This window comes from Balaenoptera borealis (genome assembly GCF_965194805.1).
Source record: "Balaenoptera borealis genome assembly, chromosome: 11".
Classification (NCBI taxonomy): domain Eukaryota; kingdom Metazoa; phylum Chordata; class Mammalia; order Artiodactyla; family Balaenopteridae; genus Balaenoptera; species Balaenoptera borealis.
The window spans coordinates 53343227-53361444 of NC_138868.1; the positions used below are offsets into that span (position 1 = coordinate 53343227).

The 18218-nt window shown below is 41.5% G+C and overlaps 1 protein-coding gene and 1 long non-coding RNA gene across 3 annotated transcripts in view; one reads left to right on the forward strand and one right to left on the reverse strand.

The window, feature by feature from the left end:
- Positions 1-18218, forward strand: part of LOC309606324 — a 104771-nt gene that overhangs the window by 77627 nt on the left and 8926 nt on the right. The window contains exons 3-4 of one of the 2 annotated variants that reach the window (XR_014231760.1): positions 7701-7776; positions 16920-17427. This is a non-coding gene — a long non-coding RNA (uncharacterized lncRNA). Of the gene's footprint in view, positions 1-7700; positions 7777-16919; positions 17428-18218 lie in introns of those variants that run through there. The other variant, XR_014231759.1, reaches the window with a different exon arrangement.
- Positions 3880-6443, reverse strand: LIPT2 (lipoyl(octanoyl) transferase 2). Its single transcript, XM_082343235.1, has 2 exons — positions 5852-6443; positions 3880-4856 (listed from the first exon to the last, which is right to left on the reverse strand). The coding sequence occupies exons 1-2, from the start codon at positions 6297-6299 to the stop codon at positions 4627-4629; spliced, it is 678 nt and encodes a 225-aa protein (XP_082199361.1). The 5' UTR covers positions 6300-6443; the 3' UTR covers positions 3880-4626.

Consider the following 18218-nt stretch of genomic DNA (forward strand, 5'->3'; position numbering starts at 1 on the left):
TTAACCTTCAGGAAACACAGGAGAAAAAGATTAAAAAGATGGCAGGGGAACCATAGGTGAAAAGAGACATTTATGAGACATATGAACCAAATTCAGTGTGTAGACCTTGTTTGAATCCTGGTTTGAACAAACCAACTACAGGAAGGAAGGAGGGACAGAGGGAGGGAGGGAGGAGGGAGAAAGAAAGAAATCTGAATATTAACTGAATATTTGTTGATATTGAATAAGTATTTTTTATATGTGTTAATGATATACTGTGGTTATGTTTTTTTTAAAGAGTCCTTATCTTTTGGGAATACATACTGAAATATTTATGCATGAAATAATATGGTACCTGTGATTTGCTTCACAACAATCCAGGGAGGAGGCAGGAAATGGGCACTGGTTTAGATAAACTAAGAATGGCCATGAGTTGATTGTTTTACCTGCGTGATGGGTACATGGGGTTCATGGGGTTTGTTGTATGTTTGAAAGATTTTATAATAAAAAGCTTTAAAGATGAAGAAAAATCTAAGATGCTAGAACATTTAAAATTCAGGCATTGTACATTGCTGATGGGAATATAAATTGGTATAAGTTTTATGAAAGGCAATATGACATATATTAAAATAAAAATGCACATATCCTTTGACTCAGAAAATCACTTCTAGAAACGCAAACTCTGTGCTCACCATGTGTGATACAATAGGCAGACACACACACAGACACACGTGCACGTTTATATATGGATCCTCACTGCAGCCTTATTTGTAAAAGAAAAAGATTAGTAATAACCTAAACATCTTCAATGGGGGCTAGCTAAATAAGTCATGGTAAATCCACTGAATGGAATACTCCACAGCTGTTTCTAAAAATGAGGATGACTCCATAGCCGTTTCTAAAAATGAGGATGTTCTTTATATACTGACCTGAAACAATCTTACAAAGTGCAGGGATGTGTGTATAGTATGCTACTATACGAAAAAGAATGTACACATACAAGCATGTATGCTTATATATATATAAAATATTTCTGAAGAATATAAATAAGACATTTACCATCATTTAGGCCTCCAGGAAAGGGACTGGGTTTACAGGGCAAAGGGATAGGAATAAGACTTACATTTCAATGGTAGCATTTTGTACCTTTTAAATTTTATTCCATGTGCATGCATTGCCTATATTTTTTTAAAAGAAATAAAAACAAGATTAAGATGTTAAAAATATAAAGACTAGCAATGTGGGAGAATCTTTGTAATACTATGGTTTAAAATAGTATACATAATTTTATCCACATAATAACTCATAATAGAATTATAAAACAGAATAGAATAGAATAATAAAAGATGTCTGCTCATAATCAAGTGTCGGAAACACACAAATGAAAAGAATTTTTTTTAGGTGGGAGTGCAAGTGTTGTTGTTTGTTAAAACTTTATAGTTATTATAATATGGTATGATAATAGGTAAGGTAAATTACGATTTAGTGAAAAAATTAGATTTTGATTGCAAATATCTGATTTCCATGAAGGTTTTCAGTCAGAGGCTTTTTTCATGAAGCGAGGTGCACCTGGTCACACTGCCAGAGCAGGTTCTGTTTGGTTTCCGGCCAGCCTCGCTGAGGAACAAGATGCTGGGCCAGTGACTGCAGTTGGTCACGTCCTCACACTTAGCACTCATTCACCAGACCTTGGACAATTTGTTTATTTATGAGGAAAAGACTTCTCATAAACAAGAAGAGGCTTTCTGGAGGTGGAAAAGCCAGGGTGTTAACTATCCTCTTTCGTACACTCAGCTTCCTTCCTTGAGGAAGGGCCCCAGTGGGAAAGCGTAGGTGGGCTCTGTCCAGAAAGGAAGGAGAGTCAGGAACCCACAGCAGTGGCCTGAGCCAATTCCACACGTCCGGCCTCAGCCTAACTCTGGCCTTCTGCCCTGCGTCCTCCTCAGCTCTGTCGACCCACCTGTTCTTGGAGGCATATCTCCTCCAGGATACCTACCCTGCTCACCCTTCAGAGGCAGCTGTGGGAGAGTGGAAAAGAGCCCAGATTAGGAGCCAGGGACTGACTCTGCCCCTAAGTGCATGACCTCAAATAAGTCACTTAGCCTCCCAAGCCTGTTTTTTCATCCATAAAATAAGCCTACCTATCTTGCTGTGCTGCCAGAAGAGTGAATGAGATCGTCATGTTGTCTCATTCTGGGTCCCGCACTATGTCTCTGCCTAGACTGCTTCTCAGTCTCCTTGGCCTGCTCCTCCTTGGCGCGTGCCTCCCATTTATCAGTCCTCTGCCCTCCCCTTCTCTTTGGGCTCCCAGACCTAAACCATCGCTCATCACAGCCATGCTCCAGATCCAAACACCCAACTGGCCCTCTCCACCTACATCTTCCACAAGTATCTCAAACCTGATTTACCTAAAACTGAACTCATTATCATTCTCTCCAAACTTGGTCATTATCCAGAGTTCTCTATCCCAGCAATACCTCTAGCATCCACCCACTTGCTCAAGCCAGAAACCTGGGGATTTTTCTTGACTCTACTCCAACATTCATGGATAACAGCAGCAGTAGCCATCTTCCACTACATGGCCTGGGAAACAGAGAAAGCTGGACTGAAGTAAGATAGAATGAAGCAAACACACCAAGAATCACGGCAGAGAACAGGAGAGAAAAGACCATGTGGGTTCCTAAAGGGCTACATGCTCTGGTTCTGTTCTGGAGCCCAGCTGCAGCCCCACCCTTGGATTTTATGAGACCCCCTCAGTACCTTTTCCAATAACCCTCCCATTGTGGGGTTTGTTTGTTTGTTGCTTAAGTTAGTTTGAGTTGGGTTTCTACACTTGCAAATACAAGAGTCCTAATTAATATAAACATATTTTATCTGTCAGCATAAGCTACTTACTTATGCTGTGGTAATGAACAACCCTCACATTTTGGTGGCTGAACTCCACCACATGTCCATCAGCAGCAGGGAGCTCTGCTCATTGCAGTCCCTCAGGAAGCAACCGCCATCTTAAATGTTGTTGGTTACTGTTCCACAGAGCCAGGACTGGAACTAGAGTTGCCTGACTTCTCATTCAAGGCTCTTTCTACCCTAACTGCCTGTGGTAGTCAGTCTCCAAGATGGCCCTTAATGATCCTCACCTCCTATCACCCTCGTGCAGTCCCTTCCATACTAAATAGGGCTCACATATTAAGAGACTGCAGAAATGACTGTGTGACTTCCAATGCTGGGTCATAAAAGACATTGTGGCTTCCGCCTTGTCTCTTTCTGGCATCACTTGCTCTGGGGGAAGCCAGTTGCCAGGTCATGAGAACATTCAAGCAGCCCTGTGGAGTGATGAGGAACTAAGGTGAGGAATTAAGGCCTCCTTTTAACAACTACTACCAACCAAGCATGTGAGTGAATCATCTTGGAAGCTGATTCTCCAGCCCCAGTCAAACCTTCAGATGAGAGCTGCCCCAGCTGACATCTTTTTTTTTTTTTAATAGATTTATTTATTTTTATTTTATTTATTTTATTTTTGGCTGCGTTGGGTCTTCCTTGATGCACGCAGGCTTTCTCTGGTTGCGGTGAGCGGGGGCTACTCTTCGCTGTGGTGCACGGGCTTCTTATTGCGGTGGCTTCTCTTGTTGCGGAGCACAGGCTCTAGGTGCGCGGGCTTCTGTAGTTGTGGCTCTCGGGCTCTAGAGCACAGACTCAGTAGTTGTGGCGCATGGGCTTAGTTGCTCCACGGCATGTGGGATCTTCCCGGACCAGGGCTCGAACCCCCGTTCCCTGCATTGGCAGGTGGATTCTTAACCACTGTGCCACCAGGGAAGCCCCCAGCTGACATCTTGATTGCACCTGAGAGACCCTGACCAGAACCACCCAACTAAGTTTCTCCCGAATTCCTGACCCACAGTGTAAGAGATAATAAATGTCTATTCTTTTAAGTCATTAAGTTTTGGGGTGATTTGTTACACAGCAATAGATAATTACTATACAACCTTACAAACAGAGATCTCATATAAGAAAAACTTACTTCTATCTTTGGCATTTGTAGTGTGAGAAATTATTCTTCTCTTTCCTCTAGCCTCTGGCCTAGCTCAGGTTACCTAACTAAAAATAGCTATCAGGCTTGAGGAATCCAACCCAGGAACACAGAATCCCATTTTATTCTTTAAAGAGGCCTTTCCCTTTCCCTTTTATTGCAGAAAGCACCCAGGTCTCCTGAGAATAAAAAAGCACCACATCACATCACCTTCACCTGGACGATCCAGAGAAATGATTCTTACAAAAATCAAAGGAAATGGAGCCCAGGCTTCCCCAGTTAAATACAGTATTGAGGAAATAATAAATATTTGAGAAATGACACTCTATGATATCTGAGTTTTTCTAAGCTGAGAAAATGGTGTCAACAGTAGTGCTAATGCCTTATATTTATACAGCATGCTTTTCATAATGTTTTTACATCTATATCTGAGGTAGGTGGGGAAGAAATAAATAAACCAGGATACATATGGAACCAATGGCTCAGAGCTCATGATTTGCCCATAGTCTCATGGTGTGTGAATGACAGGGCTGGGTCTAGAATCTGGGTTTCAGTGACTCCATGTCAGGTGTGGTGCTTTCCAAGGCAGGACCTCCAGGCTGTGATAATATAAATGCCCTTCAGTTGGGGCTGTCCTCTGAGATCAATGTGCACTTGTAGGTCTCTTTAAAGGCCTCAAGGAAACGTGGTATTACTTCATCCACAGTGACATGCCTCTGGAGCTCCTTACTCAAGGAAGTGACACCTGTCCCAACCAGCCCACAGGGCACAATGTGCTCAAACCACGCGAGGTCCGTAGAACAGTTCAGCGCCAGGCCGTGAGATGTAATGTGCCTTCCACAGCGGACTCCTGCAAGGCAAACCAATGGGTCTTAGAATAGGTACCCTCCCTCCCCAGGCTTCATGATCCCCCTCAGTGTGATGAGGAAACTGGACTAGACCACTGATTTTCCAGCTTCGTTTCTAGAGCACCCAAGGGGTTGTGCACAGATCAGGGGAGGGGGACAAAATGGGAGGAGAGGTGTGTCACTCCACAGTAGCTGCACTTATTATGGAGATTACAGAAAATGTCCTTTAACAAAGAGATTCCTCCGTTGCTTAAAAAAAAGTTTGAAAAAACTTTTTCACCCTTATTGTCCTGATACTGTGAAGTACCCTGGCAATCACTTCCCGTGTGTCTCCACTGGTAAAAATGAGTGTTGAACGAGTTGGCCTCTGAGGGCCCTTCTGGTTCTGAATATTTCAGTGAAGAGGGTTAAAAACTTTGTTTTGTTTGTTGTTTATTTGTTTTTACACGTAATGAGATATTTATTCAGCCTTAAAAAGGAAGGAAATCCTGACACACACTACAACATAGATGAACCTTGAGGACATTATGCTAAGTGAAATAATCCAGTCACAAAAAGACAACTACTGTATGATTACACTTAAATAAATTACCTAGAGAAGTCAAATTCATACAGATAAAAAGTAGACTGGAGGTTGTCAGGGGCTAGGGGGAAGGTGAAATGGGGAGTTGTTTAAAAGTGGAGTTTAAATTTTGAGAGATGAAAAGAGTTCTGGAGATTGGCTGCATAACAACGTGTAAGCACTTAACACTACTGAACTGCACACTTAAAAATGGTTAAGATGGTACATTTTATATTATGTGTATTTTACCACAATTTTTTTTAAAAAGGGGAAAAAAAATCATTCAGAGGAAGAAAGATACATTACATCCAGGACTAGTTCTGATTCAAAGCCCGTGTCAGACACACCTCCTCCCAGCCGGAGCTCTGCCCTCACCACCATTGGTCCGGCCCCGCCAGGCCCCGCCCCCGCCAGGCCCCGCCCCGAGGCGCTCACCGATTGCGCAGATCTTGCGCTCGCCCAGCCAGACGCCGGTGTAGGGTGGGGGCCGCGCGCGGGCCCCCGGTAGGCCCTGGAGCTCGCACAGGCGCACGGCGCACGCCTCCAGCGCCGCCACGTGGGCGCGCAGGCGCAGGCCAAGGGGTCGCAGGTCGAGTACGGGGTGGCAGAGCAGCTGGCCCGGGCCATGGAAGGTGGCTAGGCCGCCGCGGCCAATGGCGCGCACCTCGGCACCCAAGGCCCGCAGCCGCGTCGCCTCCTCGGACGTCAGGCCGCCGCGCAGCCCGGCGGTGTACACGGGCCCCGCGGGCTCGCAGAGCAGGAGCGCGCCCGCCTCGGTCCCTGGCTCGGCCTGCAGCCGCCACAGCCAGCGCTCCTGCAGCGCCAGCAGCTCGGCATACGGCACCTGACTCAGCCGCAGCAGCCGTACCGCCGGTTGCCGCATTGCGCGGACCGCGGCGTCTGCGGGGCCCCGCCTCCTGCCTGGGCCTCGGGGCGTGCTGGGAGGGGCGGGGACTCGGGGACTTGTCCGGAGCCTCCGCCCCCAAATGCTTGTTACTGGCTGTTGAGAGACTGTACAATACCTAGGGCAAGGTGTGTCTCTTCATTCGTTCATTCCAACAACCAGTATTTAGGGCCTGCTTGTATTCTGCAGGCCCTGCCCTAGGTGCTTGATACAGTAGTGTACATTGTATGGAAAAAGAAAAAGGTCTGTTCTGGGAAGCTTACAGCAGGCAATAAGCAAGTATTAAAGCATTAAATAAATAAGGTTATTTCAAATACTGATAACTGCTATGAAAAGAAAAGTAAAATAGGTTAATACGTGTCCTGAGTGGAGTTCCCCGAGGAAGAGGGAGATTCACATGCAGGAGGTTTATTGGGGTGGGGATGGGGTGAAGGTACTTTTCAAGGCCAAGCCTGTAAGGGAGTGGTGGAAGCAGGATTAGGCAGAAGGAGAGGCTGAATTGTGAAACTATCTAAGCAGAAGCCTCAGCCAATCCCAAAGAATGCTCTGAGCCTGGGATGACCTTTCAGAATTATTCCAAATTAAAGAAGGGGGCCAGAAATTTATGTCCTTGCATTGACCAGTGATGGAGGCTGTATGTGGACAGGTCCTGTAACTTTTGGCAAGGCTGTTTCCTTTGGAGGGGGGCAATTCCCAGAGAGAAATTGAGCCATGAGCAACCTACTCCCAGAAGCTGGGGGAATGACTGACTAGATCCTGAGGATGGATCTGGATCACAGCATCCATTATGTTGTATTGGAGTGTGATTTAAACAAATCTAAATTCATTTAATAAACTTTTACTGAGTACCAACTATGTGTTTGGCCCACTGCTATGTGAAGAGGTTACCCAAGACTATCCTACCCCTGTATTCCTAATAGCACACAGAACCCAATTTTTATGTCCTCAATCTATCCTCTGAATGTGTCTTCTAAGCTGCAACCAAGGATTGTTTAATTGAAAAGAAGAAAGCAGAGAAGTATAGAGAATAATGTAACAAATTACCGTTTACCCACCATCCAGGCTTATCAAATTTTAATATTTTATTACTTTTGCTCAGGTCTTTTTTAATTTTAGAAGCTAATAACATTGATCACTCCCATAGGTACCTGAAAGACATTTCATAAATGTAGACATAAAATCCTAAGCAAATATTAGCAAATTTATCCAGCAATAAAGTATTGTTTATCCCAGGAATGCAAAATTGGCTTAACATTCTAAAATCAAACAATATAATTTTCACCGAAAAGGAGAAAAACCATGAGATTATTTTCAATAAATGCATAAAAAGCAGTTGGTAAAAATCAACACCTACTCTAACTAAAATTCTCATCAAACTAGGAAGAGAAGAGAAATTCTCCAATCTGATGAAGTGTATTGCATCAATCAGGATTTAGATGACAGAGAAACCACACAGGTAATATTTTAATTAAATTTTTTATTTTGAGAAAATGGTAGACTCACATGCAATTGTAAAGAATAATACAGAGAGATCCTGTGTACCCCTTACCCAGATTCCCTCAAAGGTAATGTCTTGCCAACGTCACAGTTGGGATATGGACATCGATACAGTCAAGATACAGAACATTTCGACCACCATAAGGATCTCTCATGTTGCTCTCTTATATCTACACCACTACTTAACTCCCAGCAAACAATTATCTGTGTTATATAAATAGCATCATACGGTATGTAAACTTTGGGAACTGGCTTTTTTTTTTCCACTCAGCATAATTTTCTAGAGACTCATCTGGGTTGTTGCATGTATCAATATTCATTTCTTTTTATTGATGAGTAGTATTCCATGATATGGATGTACCATAGTTTGTTTAACCACTCATCCATTGAAGAATAACTAGGTTATTTCCAGTTTTAAGATATTCTGAATAAAGCGGCTACAAATATTCATGTAAAAGTTTTTAATGTGAACATAAGTTTTCATTTCTCTGGAATAAGTGCCCAAGAGTGTAATTACTGGATCACATGGTAGCTGCATGTTTAGTTTTTCAAGAAACTGCCAAACTGCTCTCCAGAGTAGCTGTACCATTTTACATTCCCACCAGCAATATATATATGAATGATGTAGTTCCTCTGCATCCTTGCCAACATTTGCATTACCACTACTTTTTATTTTAGACATTGTGATAGGTGTATAGTGGTATTTCATTGTGATTTTAATTTGTATTTCCCTAAAGGCTAATGGTGTCAAACATCTTATCATGTGCTTGTTTTCCATCTGTATATCCTCTTCAATGAAATATCTGTTCATGCTTTATGCCCATTTTCTAATTGATGGTCATTTTTTTACTGTTGAGTTTTGAGAGTTCTTTGTATATTCTAAATACTAGTCCTTTATCAGATATATGGTTTGTAAATAGTTTCTCTCACTCTATGGCCTGTACTTTCATCCTCTTAACAGGGTCTTTTGCAGAGCAAAAGTTTATAGTTGTGATAAAGTCAAATTTATCCACTTTTCCTTTTATGGATCTTACTGGTCTAAGAAGTGTTTGCCTAGCCCTAAGTACTGAAGATTTTCTCCTCTTTTTCCCTAAGTTTTGAAACTTCGGAGTTTTTTGTTTTGTTTTGTTTATTTGCAGGTTGTGTGTGTGTGTGTGTGTGTGTGTGTGTGTGTGTGTGTTGCTTATGGATGGATGTCCCATTACTTCAGCACTATTTGTTCAAAAGGCTATGTTTCCTAATTTAATTGCTTTTACAGCTTTGTCAAAAATCAGTTGGGCATACTTTTGTGGGCCAATTTCAAGGTTCTCTGCCATTGATCTGTGTGTCTTTCCCTCCACCAATACCACATATTCTTGATTGCTGTAACTATATAATAAGGCTTAAAATCAATCTGATTCTTCCTACTTTATTCTTTCTCTTTCCAAAATTGTTTTAGTTATTGCAAAATGGTTTCATTATTTGCCTTTTCATATACATTTTAGAATAATCTTGTCTATATCTAAAAAATCTTGATGAGATCTTTATAAAAATTGCATTAAACTTATATATCAATTTGGGGAAAATTGACATATTTGCTACATTGGGTCTTCCAGTCCATGAACATGGTACATCTCACCATTTATTTAGATCTTCTTTAAATTCCTTCATCAGCATTTTGTAGTTTTCAGCATACAAATCTGTATGTGTTTTGTTAGATTTCTGCCTAAGTATTTCCCTTTTTTGAGTGATTCTAAATGGTATTGTACTTTTAATTTCTGTGTCCATATGTTCACTGCAAATATAAAGAAATGCAACTGATTTTTTGTATGTTTATCTTGCATCCTGCAATCCTTGCTGAATTCACTTATTAGTCCTAAGAGTTTTTTGTAGATTCCTTAGACAATGTTGTCATCTGCAAATAGGGACAGTTCTATTTTCTTCCTTTCTGATAGGTATGCATTTAATTCCCTTGTTTTGCCTTTTTTGCACCCAGTACTATGTTGAATAAGAGTAGTAAGAGCAGACATCCTTGCCTTTTTCTAATCTTAGGGGGAAAGCATTCAGTCTTTCACTGTTAAGTATACAGTTAGTTGTAGGTTTTTTGTGGATGATCTTTATCAAGTTGAGGGAGTTTTCCCTCTATTCCTGTTTTCCTGAGAGTTTTTATTATGAAGGATGTTGAATCTTGTCAAAAGCTTTTTTTGCAATGATTGCTATGATCTTGTTATTTTTCTTCTTTAGCCTGTTAATGTGGTAGATTGCATGGATTGATTTTTTTGGACTGACTCTTGAATGTTGACTAACCTTGCATAGCTGGAATAAATCCTATTTGGTTGTGCTGTAATTCTTTTTTTACATTGTTGTATTTGGTTTGCTAGTATTTTGTTGAGAATTTTTACAACTAAGTTTATGAGAGATATTGGTCTATAGTTTTTTTTTTTTTGTCCTTCTTTGGTTTTTAGGGTAATACTAGCTTCATAAAATAAATTGTGAAGTATCTGTCCTCTTTTATTTTCTGGAAGATGTTGTGTAGATTGTCTTCATTTCCTTTAAACATTTGGTACAATTCTCTGTGAAACCATCTGAGCCTGGAGATTTCTTTTGGGGAGTTTTAAAATTACAAATTCAAATCTCTTCATAGTATAGATCTCTTCAAATTATCTGTTTCATATTGGGTGAGTTGTAGTAGTTTGTGTTTTTCAAGGAATTAGTCCATTTTATCTAAGTTGTCAAATTTATGTGTGTAGAGTTGTTTGTGGTATTCACTTATTTTCCTTTTTATGTTTACATGGTCTATAGTGAGGTCCTTTTTGTCATTCCTGATGTTGATAATTTGTATCTTCTCTCTCATTTGTCAGTCTTGCTAGAGGGTTGTTAATTTTATTACTTTTTCCAAAGAATCAGCCCTTTGTTTTATTGTTTCTATTATTTTTATGTTTTCAGTTTCATTTATTTCTGTTTTTATCTTTATTATTTCCTTCCTTCTGCTTGCTTTGGATATATTTGGTTCTTCTTTTCCTGTGTTTTCTCAATGGGAGCTTAAATAATTGATTTGAGATTTTTCCTCTTTTCTAGTATATGGATTTAGTGCTAAATTTAGTGATAAATTTTTCCCTCTCAGTGTGACTTTAGCTGTATCCAACAAAGTTTGGTATGTTCTATGTTCACTTTCATTCAGTTCAATGTATTTTTAAAAATTTCCCTTGAGATTTCCTCTTTGACCCATGGATTACTTTGAAGTATGTTGTATTCCTGTTATCCTTCTGTTACTGATTTCTAGTTTTATTCCATTGTGGACAGCGAACACACTCGGTATTATTCCAATTCTTTTTTTTTTTAATATTTTTTTATTTATTTGGTTGCACCAGTCTTAGTTGTGGCAGACAGCCTCCTTAGTTGCAGCTCCAGGGCTCCTTAGTTGTGGCTTGCCAGATCCTCAGTTGTGGCATGCAAACTTTTAGTTGTGGCATGCATGTGGGATCTGGTTCCCTGACCAGGGATCGAACGTGGGCCCCCTGCATTGGGAGCGTGGAGTCTTATCCACTGTGCCACTAGGGAAGTCCCTGTATGATTCCAATTCTTTAAAAATATTTTAATGGCCCAGCATGTGGTCTGTCTTGGTATATATTCTGTGGGCACTTTAAAAGAATGTGTATTCTGTGGTTGGTGGGTGCAGTGTTCTATAAATGTTAATTAGAATCTGTTGGTCAATGGTGCTGGTGAGTTCTTCTATATCCTTGCTGATTTTCTCTCTAGTTGTTCTACCAATTGTTCAGAGATTGGTACTGAAGTCGCCAACTGTAATTGTGGACTTACCTATTTTGCCCTTAAGTTCTATCAGTTTTTGCTTCACATATTTTTCAGCTCTGTTGCTTGGTGCATATCCATTTATGTTTGCTATGTGTTCTTGGTGAATCGACCCTTTGTAATTTTATAATGTTATTGTCTCAGATAACTTTTTTTGCTCTGAAGTTTACTTTATCTGATATTATTTTAGCCACTCCTGCTTTCCTTTGATTAATTTTGCATGATTTATCTTTTTCCATCCTTTTACTTTCAGTCTGCCTTTATTGTTACATTTAAAGTGAGTTTATTATACACATAATATAGTTGGGTTATGTTTTTTTCCACTAAGCCAATCTCTGTCTTTTAATTAGTGTATTTAGACCATTTAGGTTAAGGTAATTATTGATATATTAAGGCTTAAGCCTGACCCTTTTTTTGTTTTTGTTTGTTCTCTCTGTTTATTATTTCTGTTTTCTTTTCCCCATCTTCCTGTGCTTAATATCATTAATCATATGGAAATGTAAATTAAAACCACAATGAAATGTCATTACATGATCACCAGAATGGCTAAAATTAAGAAGACTGAAGACATCAAGTGTTGGCAAGGTTGCAGAGCAACCAGAACTCTCACATATTGCTGGTTGTAGTGTAAAATGGCATAAACACTTTTGACAAAGGTCTGGCATTTTTCATGAAATTAAATATACACCTATCCTATGACCCAGTTTTAATCCTAAGAATTTATCCATGATAAATGGAAACATTTATACCACAAAAAGATTTGTACAACAAAGTCCACTGCAACTTTATTTACAATACTTCCAAATTGGAAACAGCCCAGGTGCCTATCAGTAAGAGAACTGATATACTGTGATATATTCATACAATGGATTACTGCTCAACAATTAAAATGGACAAACTATCTTCCATGAGTAGCGTAGTGTGCGGCTCACAGGAGTCTCAAGTACTATGACTATGCTAAGTGCTTCATGCAATTTATCTTATTTAATCCTTCCAGCCCTAAGGGGTAATCATCATTATTAAGTGCCTTGCATATATTTTCTAATTTGATCCTGTACAACCCTATGAGGCAGTATTCTGACACCAGCAGCTGATATACTGAAATACAATTTAATTCCAATGCTAACCACCCAGAGTTAGCAGCAGACTCCACAGGTTCAAGAACATTCTTCCTGGGACTTCTCTGATGGCACAGTGGTTAAGAATCCACCTGCCAATACAGGGGACACAGGTTTGAGCCTTGGTCCGGGAAGATCCCACATGCTGTGGAGCAACTAAGCCTGTGCACCACAACTACTGAGCCTGTGCTCTAGAGCCCGTGTGCCACAACTACTGAAGCCCGCTTGTGTAGAGCCTGTGCTCCACAGCAAGAGAAGCCACCGCAATGAGAAGCCCGTGAACCGCAACGAAGAGTAGCTTCCGCTCTCGGCAACTAGAGAAAGCCCATGCACAGCAACAAAGACCCAAAGCAGCCAAAAATAACTAACTAACTAAATAATTAATTAAAAAAAAAAAAGAGCATGCTTCCCAACAAGACTGTCCTCACTTCAGATGCCAGTTGCACTTTTGAGGGTTCCCCAGCCACCAGCATTTCTGACCAAATGGCTACAAATTCTGGGGTTCCCATGACCCCCTTGGGTTCAGTGATTTGCTAGAACAACTCACAGAACTCAGAAAAGCATTATACTTATGATTACAGATTTATTATAAAGGTTACAAATCAGTTTCAGTTAAATGAAGAGACACACAGGGTGGGGTCTGTGAGAGTTCTGTATGTAGAGCTTTCATGACCTCTCCTCATGGAATCAGGATATGTCACCCTCCAGGAACACTGATGTGTTCATCATCTAGGAAGCTCTACTGGGCTATGGTGTCCAGAGTTTTTATTGGAATTTCATTACAAAGGCATGATTGATTGAAGCATTGGTCACATGCTTGAACTCAATCTCCAGTTCTTCCCCTTGTCCCTAGAGATCAGGTTGGCTCAGAGTCCCAACCCTCTAACCACATGGTTGGTCTTTACGATGACCAGCCCCCATCCTGAGTCATCCCATCTCTTAGCAGAAACTCACATTTATGATCCAAAGAGCTCATGATAACAAAGATACTCCTATTACTTCGGAAATTCCAGGGGTTGAAATTCACCTTCCCAGTAATCAGGGACAGAGGCCAGTCAAATTCTTTATTACATAAGAGATGGGCATTATTATTGCCCCCATTTTACAGATAAGTAGAGGCCTACAGAGGTTGCTCAAAGTCATACACCTAGTAAGTAGCAAAACCAGGACTCAAACCTAGGTATGTCTGACCACAATCTTGATACTCCTCCACTATATATATTGTCTAAAAGTAAATGCTCACTATTTCCTGAATGAATAAATTACTAGGAAAATATCAAAAATGATTCTGAAATTTCTAGCTTGGGGGACTGAAAATGATCAAGGCCTTTCTAAGAACTTCATTGGTCCTCCATACATATATTTTTTAGGTCCTATCCTATATTAAAATGTTTCTATATCCCATATAAAGCATTGTTCCTTTGCTGAAAATATTTAAAAGGATTTTTTAAATTTTACTTTGAAATCATTTGCTATGTCTACTTAAATTATGACAAGATTTGATTTCTTGTCAGTCACAGTCCATACATGGAATGTTTGCAAAGTGAGAAAATCAAACTTAGAAATTCTGTTTTGTTTTGTTGTTTGTTTGTTTGTTTTTTATTTTTGGCCATGCCACGCGGCTTGCAGGATCTTAGTTCCCTGACCAGGGATCCAACCCATACCCTCGGGAGTGAAAGCTTGGAGTCCTAACCACTGGACTGCCAGAGAATTCCCTACAAATTATTTTTAAACGTAATCAAATGTTTATGAATACCAACTCCAGCTCTTGCCTGAAGGTCTGCATCTCAGCCAGGGGCGGGGCCGCTGCATTGCACAATGGCAGAGAACACCATTCTCATAGACTGCAATGCAAATGTGCCCCCTGGAGTTGTCCAATGCAATAACTCTGGCCAGTGAGTCAGGGGAAAGATGAAGAGCCCCCATCCACTGCACAACCAGAAGTAGCAGGTATCAAGTGTACTCGCTACTTCTCATGCCCAGAATTTAGTCACATGACCACATCTGGCTTCAAGAGGTGCTGGGAAGTATATCTTGCTGGGTGATCTTGTGCCTGGTTAAAATTCAGGTGATCTATTAATAAAGGAGGGAGGGCATATGTGGCAGTCACTATCACAATTAAATTGAACAGCCAATGAAGCTGATATAAATTTACATTGGTAGACGTTTGTCTAAATATTTATTGATTTTGATTTTATCGTTCTCTTTTGGTATTTTGGATTCTGTAAAAAAAAAAAAAAAGGGAGGAGGTAGTCTGAAACTTTTCTCTAGGCCCTTGAAAATCTTGTCAGTACCAGGTGCTGGGCCTGTGGGGCCCAGTGGATACAAGGTCTCTGAGGATGATGAGTCCACTAACCAAAAGAGGGAACCCAGAGTGGGTGTGATCTCTCTTGGCTCCAGCCCCCCTCCTAGACAGGAAGGTAGCCCCTCAAAGGGTGTGTGCCCAGATTCCGTATGCAGTTTGTGAGACTAACGGAGTACAGACACTTAAACATTAAATATCAGCTAATCCTTATGTAGTTGATTAGTCCACAACTAATCCTTATGTAGGGAAATAATCCACAGAGGTGGGGAAGGAGGAAGTGAGAACTGGAGTGGGGACAGGGCATAACAACCAAAATGAGGCTCAGGGCCAAGAAATTAGGAAGGAGACAAAATAGCTGGACAGACATATGCAATGGTAGGTTTCAGAGCAGATTACAAAAGTCCCTGTGAGTCATCAATGGCAGTGCTGTGGTTTAAAAATAAACATAACATTTAGATAGCTCCAGGCTCTGAGGGAAAAACTGAGGTTGGATTACTTAAGGCCCTGTCCCAGGGTACCTACAGTCTATAAGTAAATATGTATGAGGTGGGATCCCTGGATCCCACCTAGCCTAGAGCCTGGCACAAAGTAAGTTCTTAGTAAACATTTGTAGAATGAATGAATGATTTGTTAAATAAATAACTAGCTGTGTGTCCTTGAACTGGGACCTTTTACCAGGGGTATCAACCATAAAAGGAAACACTGGGTCAATGTGGCCTTCAGGTCCCTAGTGACCCCAAATTTTCTGGACAGGAGGACTGATACTTGGCTACCATCACCTTAAAAAGTGTGCATCCCATAGCATGTTGCATCAAATCTAAACTCAACCCACAAGGTTCAGCTCAAAGACTGCCTCCTCCACAATGCCTCCCTACCCCTTCCCTCAACAAATTGTACCTCTTCTAGTACATAGTCTACCCAGGTTACTGTGTGTTGGGTTCATCATCCCCCCCCACTTGACCTGTGACCTGAGAATACAGAGTAAAGCTAATACTTATGTTGTACTTACCATGTGTCATGCACTCTGAAAGCTTTAAAATCATCAATGCACTTAATATCTTAACAACCATGAAGTAGGTACTATTTTTCCCTCAGTTCACAGATGAAAACTAGAGGCACAGAGTGAGTAACTTGTTTACCATTAGGCTGCTAGTAAGTGGCAGAGACAGGATTCAAATCTGGGTAGTCAGGGTCCAGAATCCTTGTCCTTAACCAGCACTCTGTCTTATTCCTCTTTAAACACCCCATAGCAAAAATCTCAGTTTGGCACATAGTAGGTACTCAGTAAAAATGTCTATTGAATAAATAAATAAAAGCAGTAAACTGAGAAGCTGGGTATTAGAAGGGTATGCGGTTCCCCTGAGTATCCATCTGCTTACTGAGCCCCAGTCTTTCTCCAACATATGGGCTTAGTATGTGGTTCAGTCCATCCATCTATCCACTTATCATTCATCCATCCTTCATCCACCCATTCACCCATCTCTCCATCCATTCAATGAATAGTTACTGTCCTACCCCACCCCACAGGGGGGGCCAGTGATACGAAAATGAATTGGCACAGTAGTGACAAATATGTCCATAGACAATGGCAGTACAGCATGACAGGAGCTACACAAAAGAGGGCGCCACTAACTCTGCCTGGATGGAGTCAGGGACTTACTGAAGGGCATTTAGGGAAAGAAACATGACTGGAACTCAGGGCTTCTGACTACCAGCCTGTGTGCTTTCCTTTACACTAGGGCCTCTGAAATCCATTTTTAGTAATGGAAACTTTCCAATGGAAATCTTATGCAGATCCCCATTACATAAAGCAGAAAGCCTCTGCTTCTTGGTTTCTCCCTCGCTGTCTCAGCCTTTAAGTCACTTTTTTTTTTTTTTTTAAATCACTAGCTCTCAACAGTGGAAGTTGGTCCAGTGAGATCTTAAGCCCATGCATAGATGGCAGCTGCTTCCCTCTAGCCTGTTTCCACCTATTTCACCTTCCACACTGCAGCCAGAGACCTTTCAAAAACCCAGACCCATCTGTGCCACCCTTCAGTTTACCATTCATCTATTTGGCCAACAATACTTACTAAGTGCTTTCGCTGTACAAGGTAAGAATGCCAAGAACAGAACAGATAGTCCCTGCCTGCTTTCGGGGGGTGGGGCTGGGTGAGGGAGACAAGAAATCTGTGGGCAATTACTCAAATCTCTGAATAGGATGTGCTGATCAAGAATAAATCCGGAGAATGGCCTGAGGTCAGACATCTGCTCAGGGACCAGTGCTCCAAGAGCCTTAAAGGTCACTAAGGTTACTGATCTTTATCTTAAGAGCAAAGAGAATGCAATTGAATGGTTTTTACTTGGTTTTTTGTTTTTTAAAGGTGATTTTTAAAAATAAACTTATTTATTTATTTATCGCTGTGTTGGGTCTTTGTTGCTGCGCACAGGCTTTCTCTAGTTGCTGCAAGTGGGGTCTACTCTTCGTTGCAGTACGCGGGCTTCTCATTGCGGTGGCTTCTCTTGTTGCAGAGCATGGGCTCTAGGCACGTGGGCTTCAGTAGTTGTGGGCATGGGCTCAGTATTTGTGGCTCGTGAGCTCTAGAGTGCAGGCTCAGTAGTTGTGGCGCACAGGCGGGCTTAGTTGCTTCTGCAGCATGTGGGATCTTCCTGGACCAGGGCTCGAACCCACGTCCCCTGCATTGGCAGGCGGATTCTTAAGCACTGCGCCACCAGGGAAGTCCCCAGTTGAATAGTTTTAAGCAAGATAGCAACTTGTTGTTATTTATGTTTTAAGATCATGCTGGTTGCTATGTGGAGAGCAGACAGGGGGAAGACAAGAGTGGCAGCAGAGAGGCCTGTTAAGAAGAGATCGTCCAAGTGAGAAATGATGGCAACCTGGGCTGGAGGGGGCAGTGGAGATGGAGAGGAGAGAGATTTAAGATACACTTGGGACCAGCCGATGGTTTGGAAGCGGTGGCGGGGGTGGGCGATGAGGAAAAAGGCGGGATCAAGGGCAATTCCACCCATGGACCTGGGCCCTGTGCTTTAGAGGCCTTATATACACCCCTCCCCCACCACACACAAGAGTTTAATAAAGAGTACATGGTTGCCTTGACGCTCAGGAGCTGCACTGGCCCTGCGAGTCTTGTACATTAAACATTCCCTCTCGTGCCTAACCCCATTCAGGCCCCAGGGAAACACTTTTCC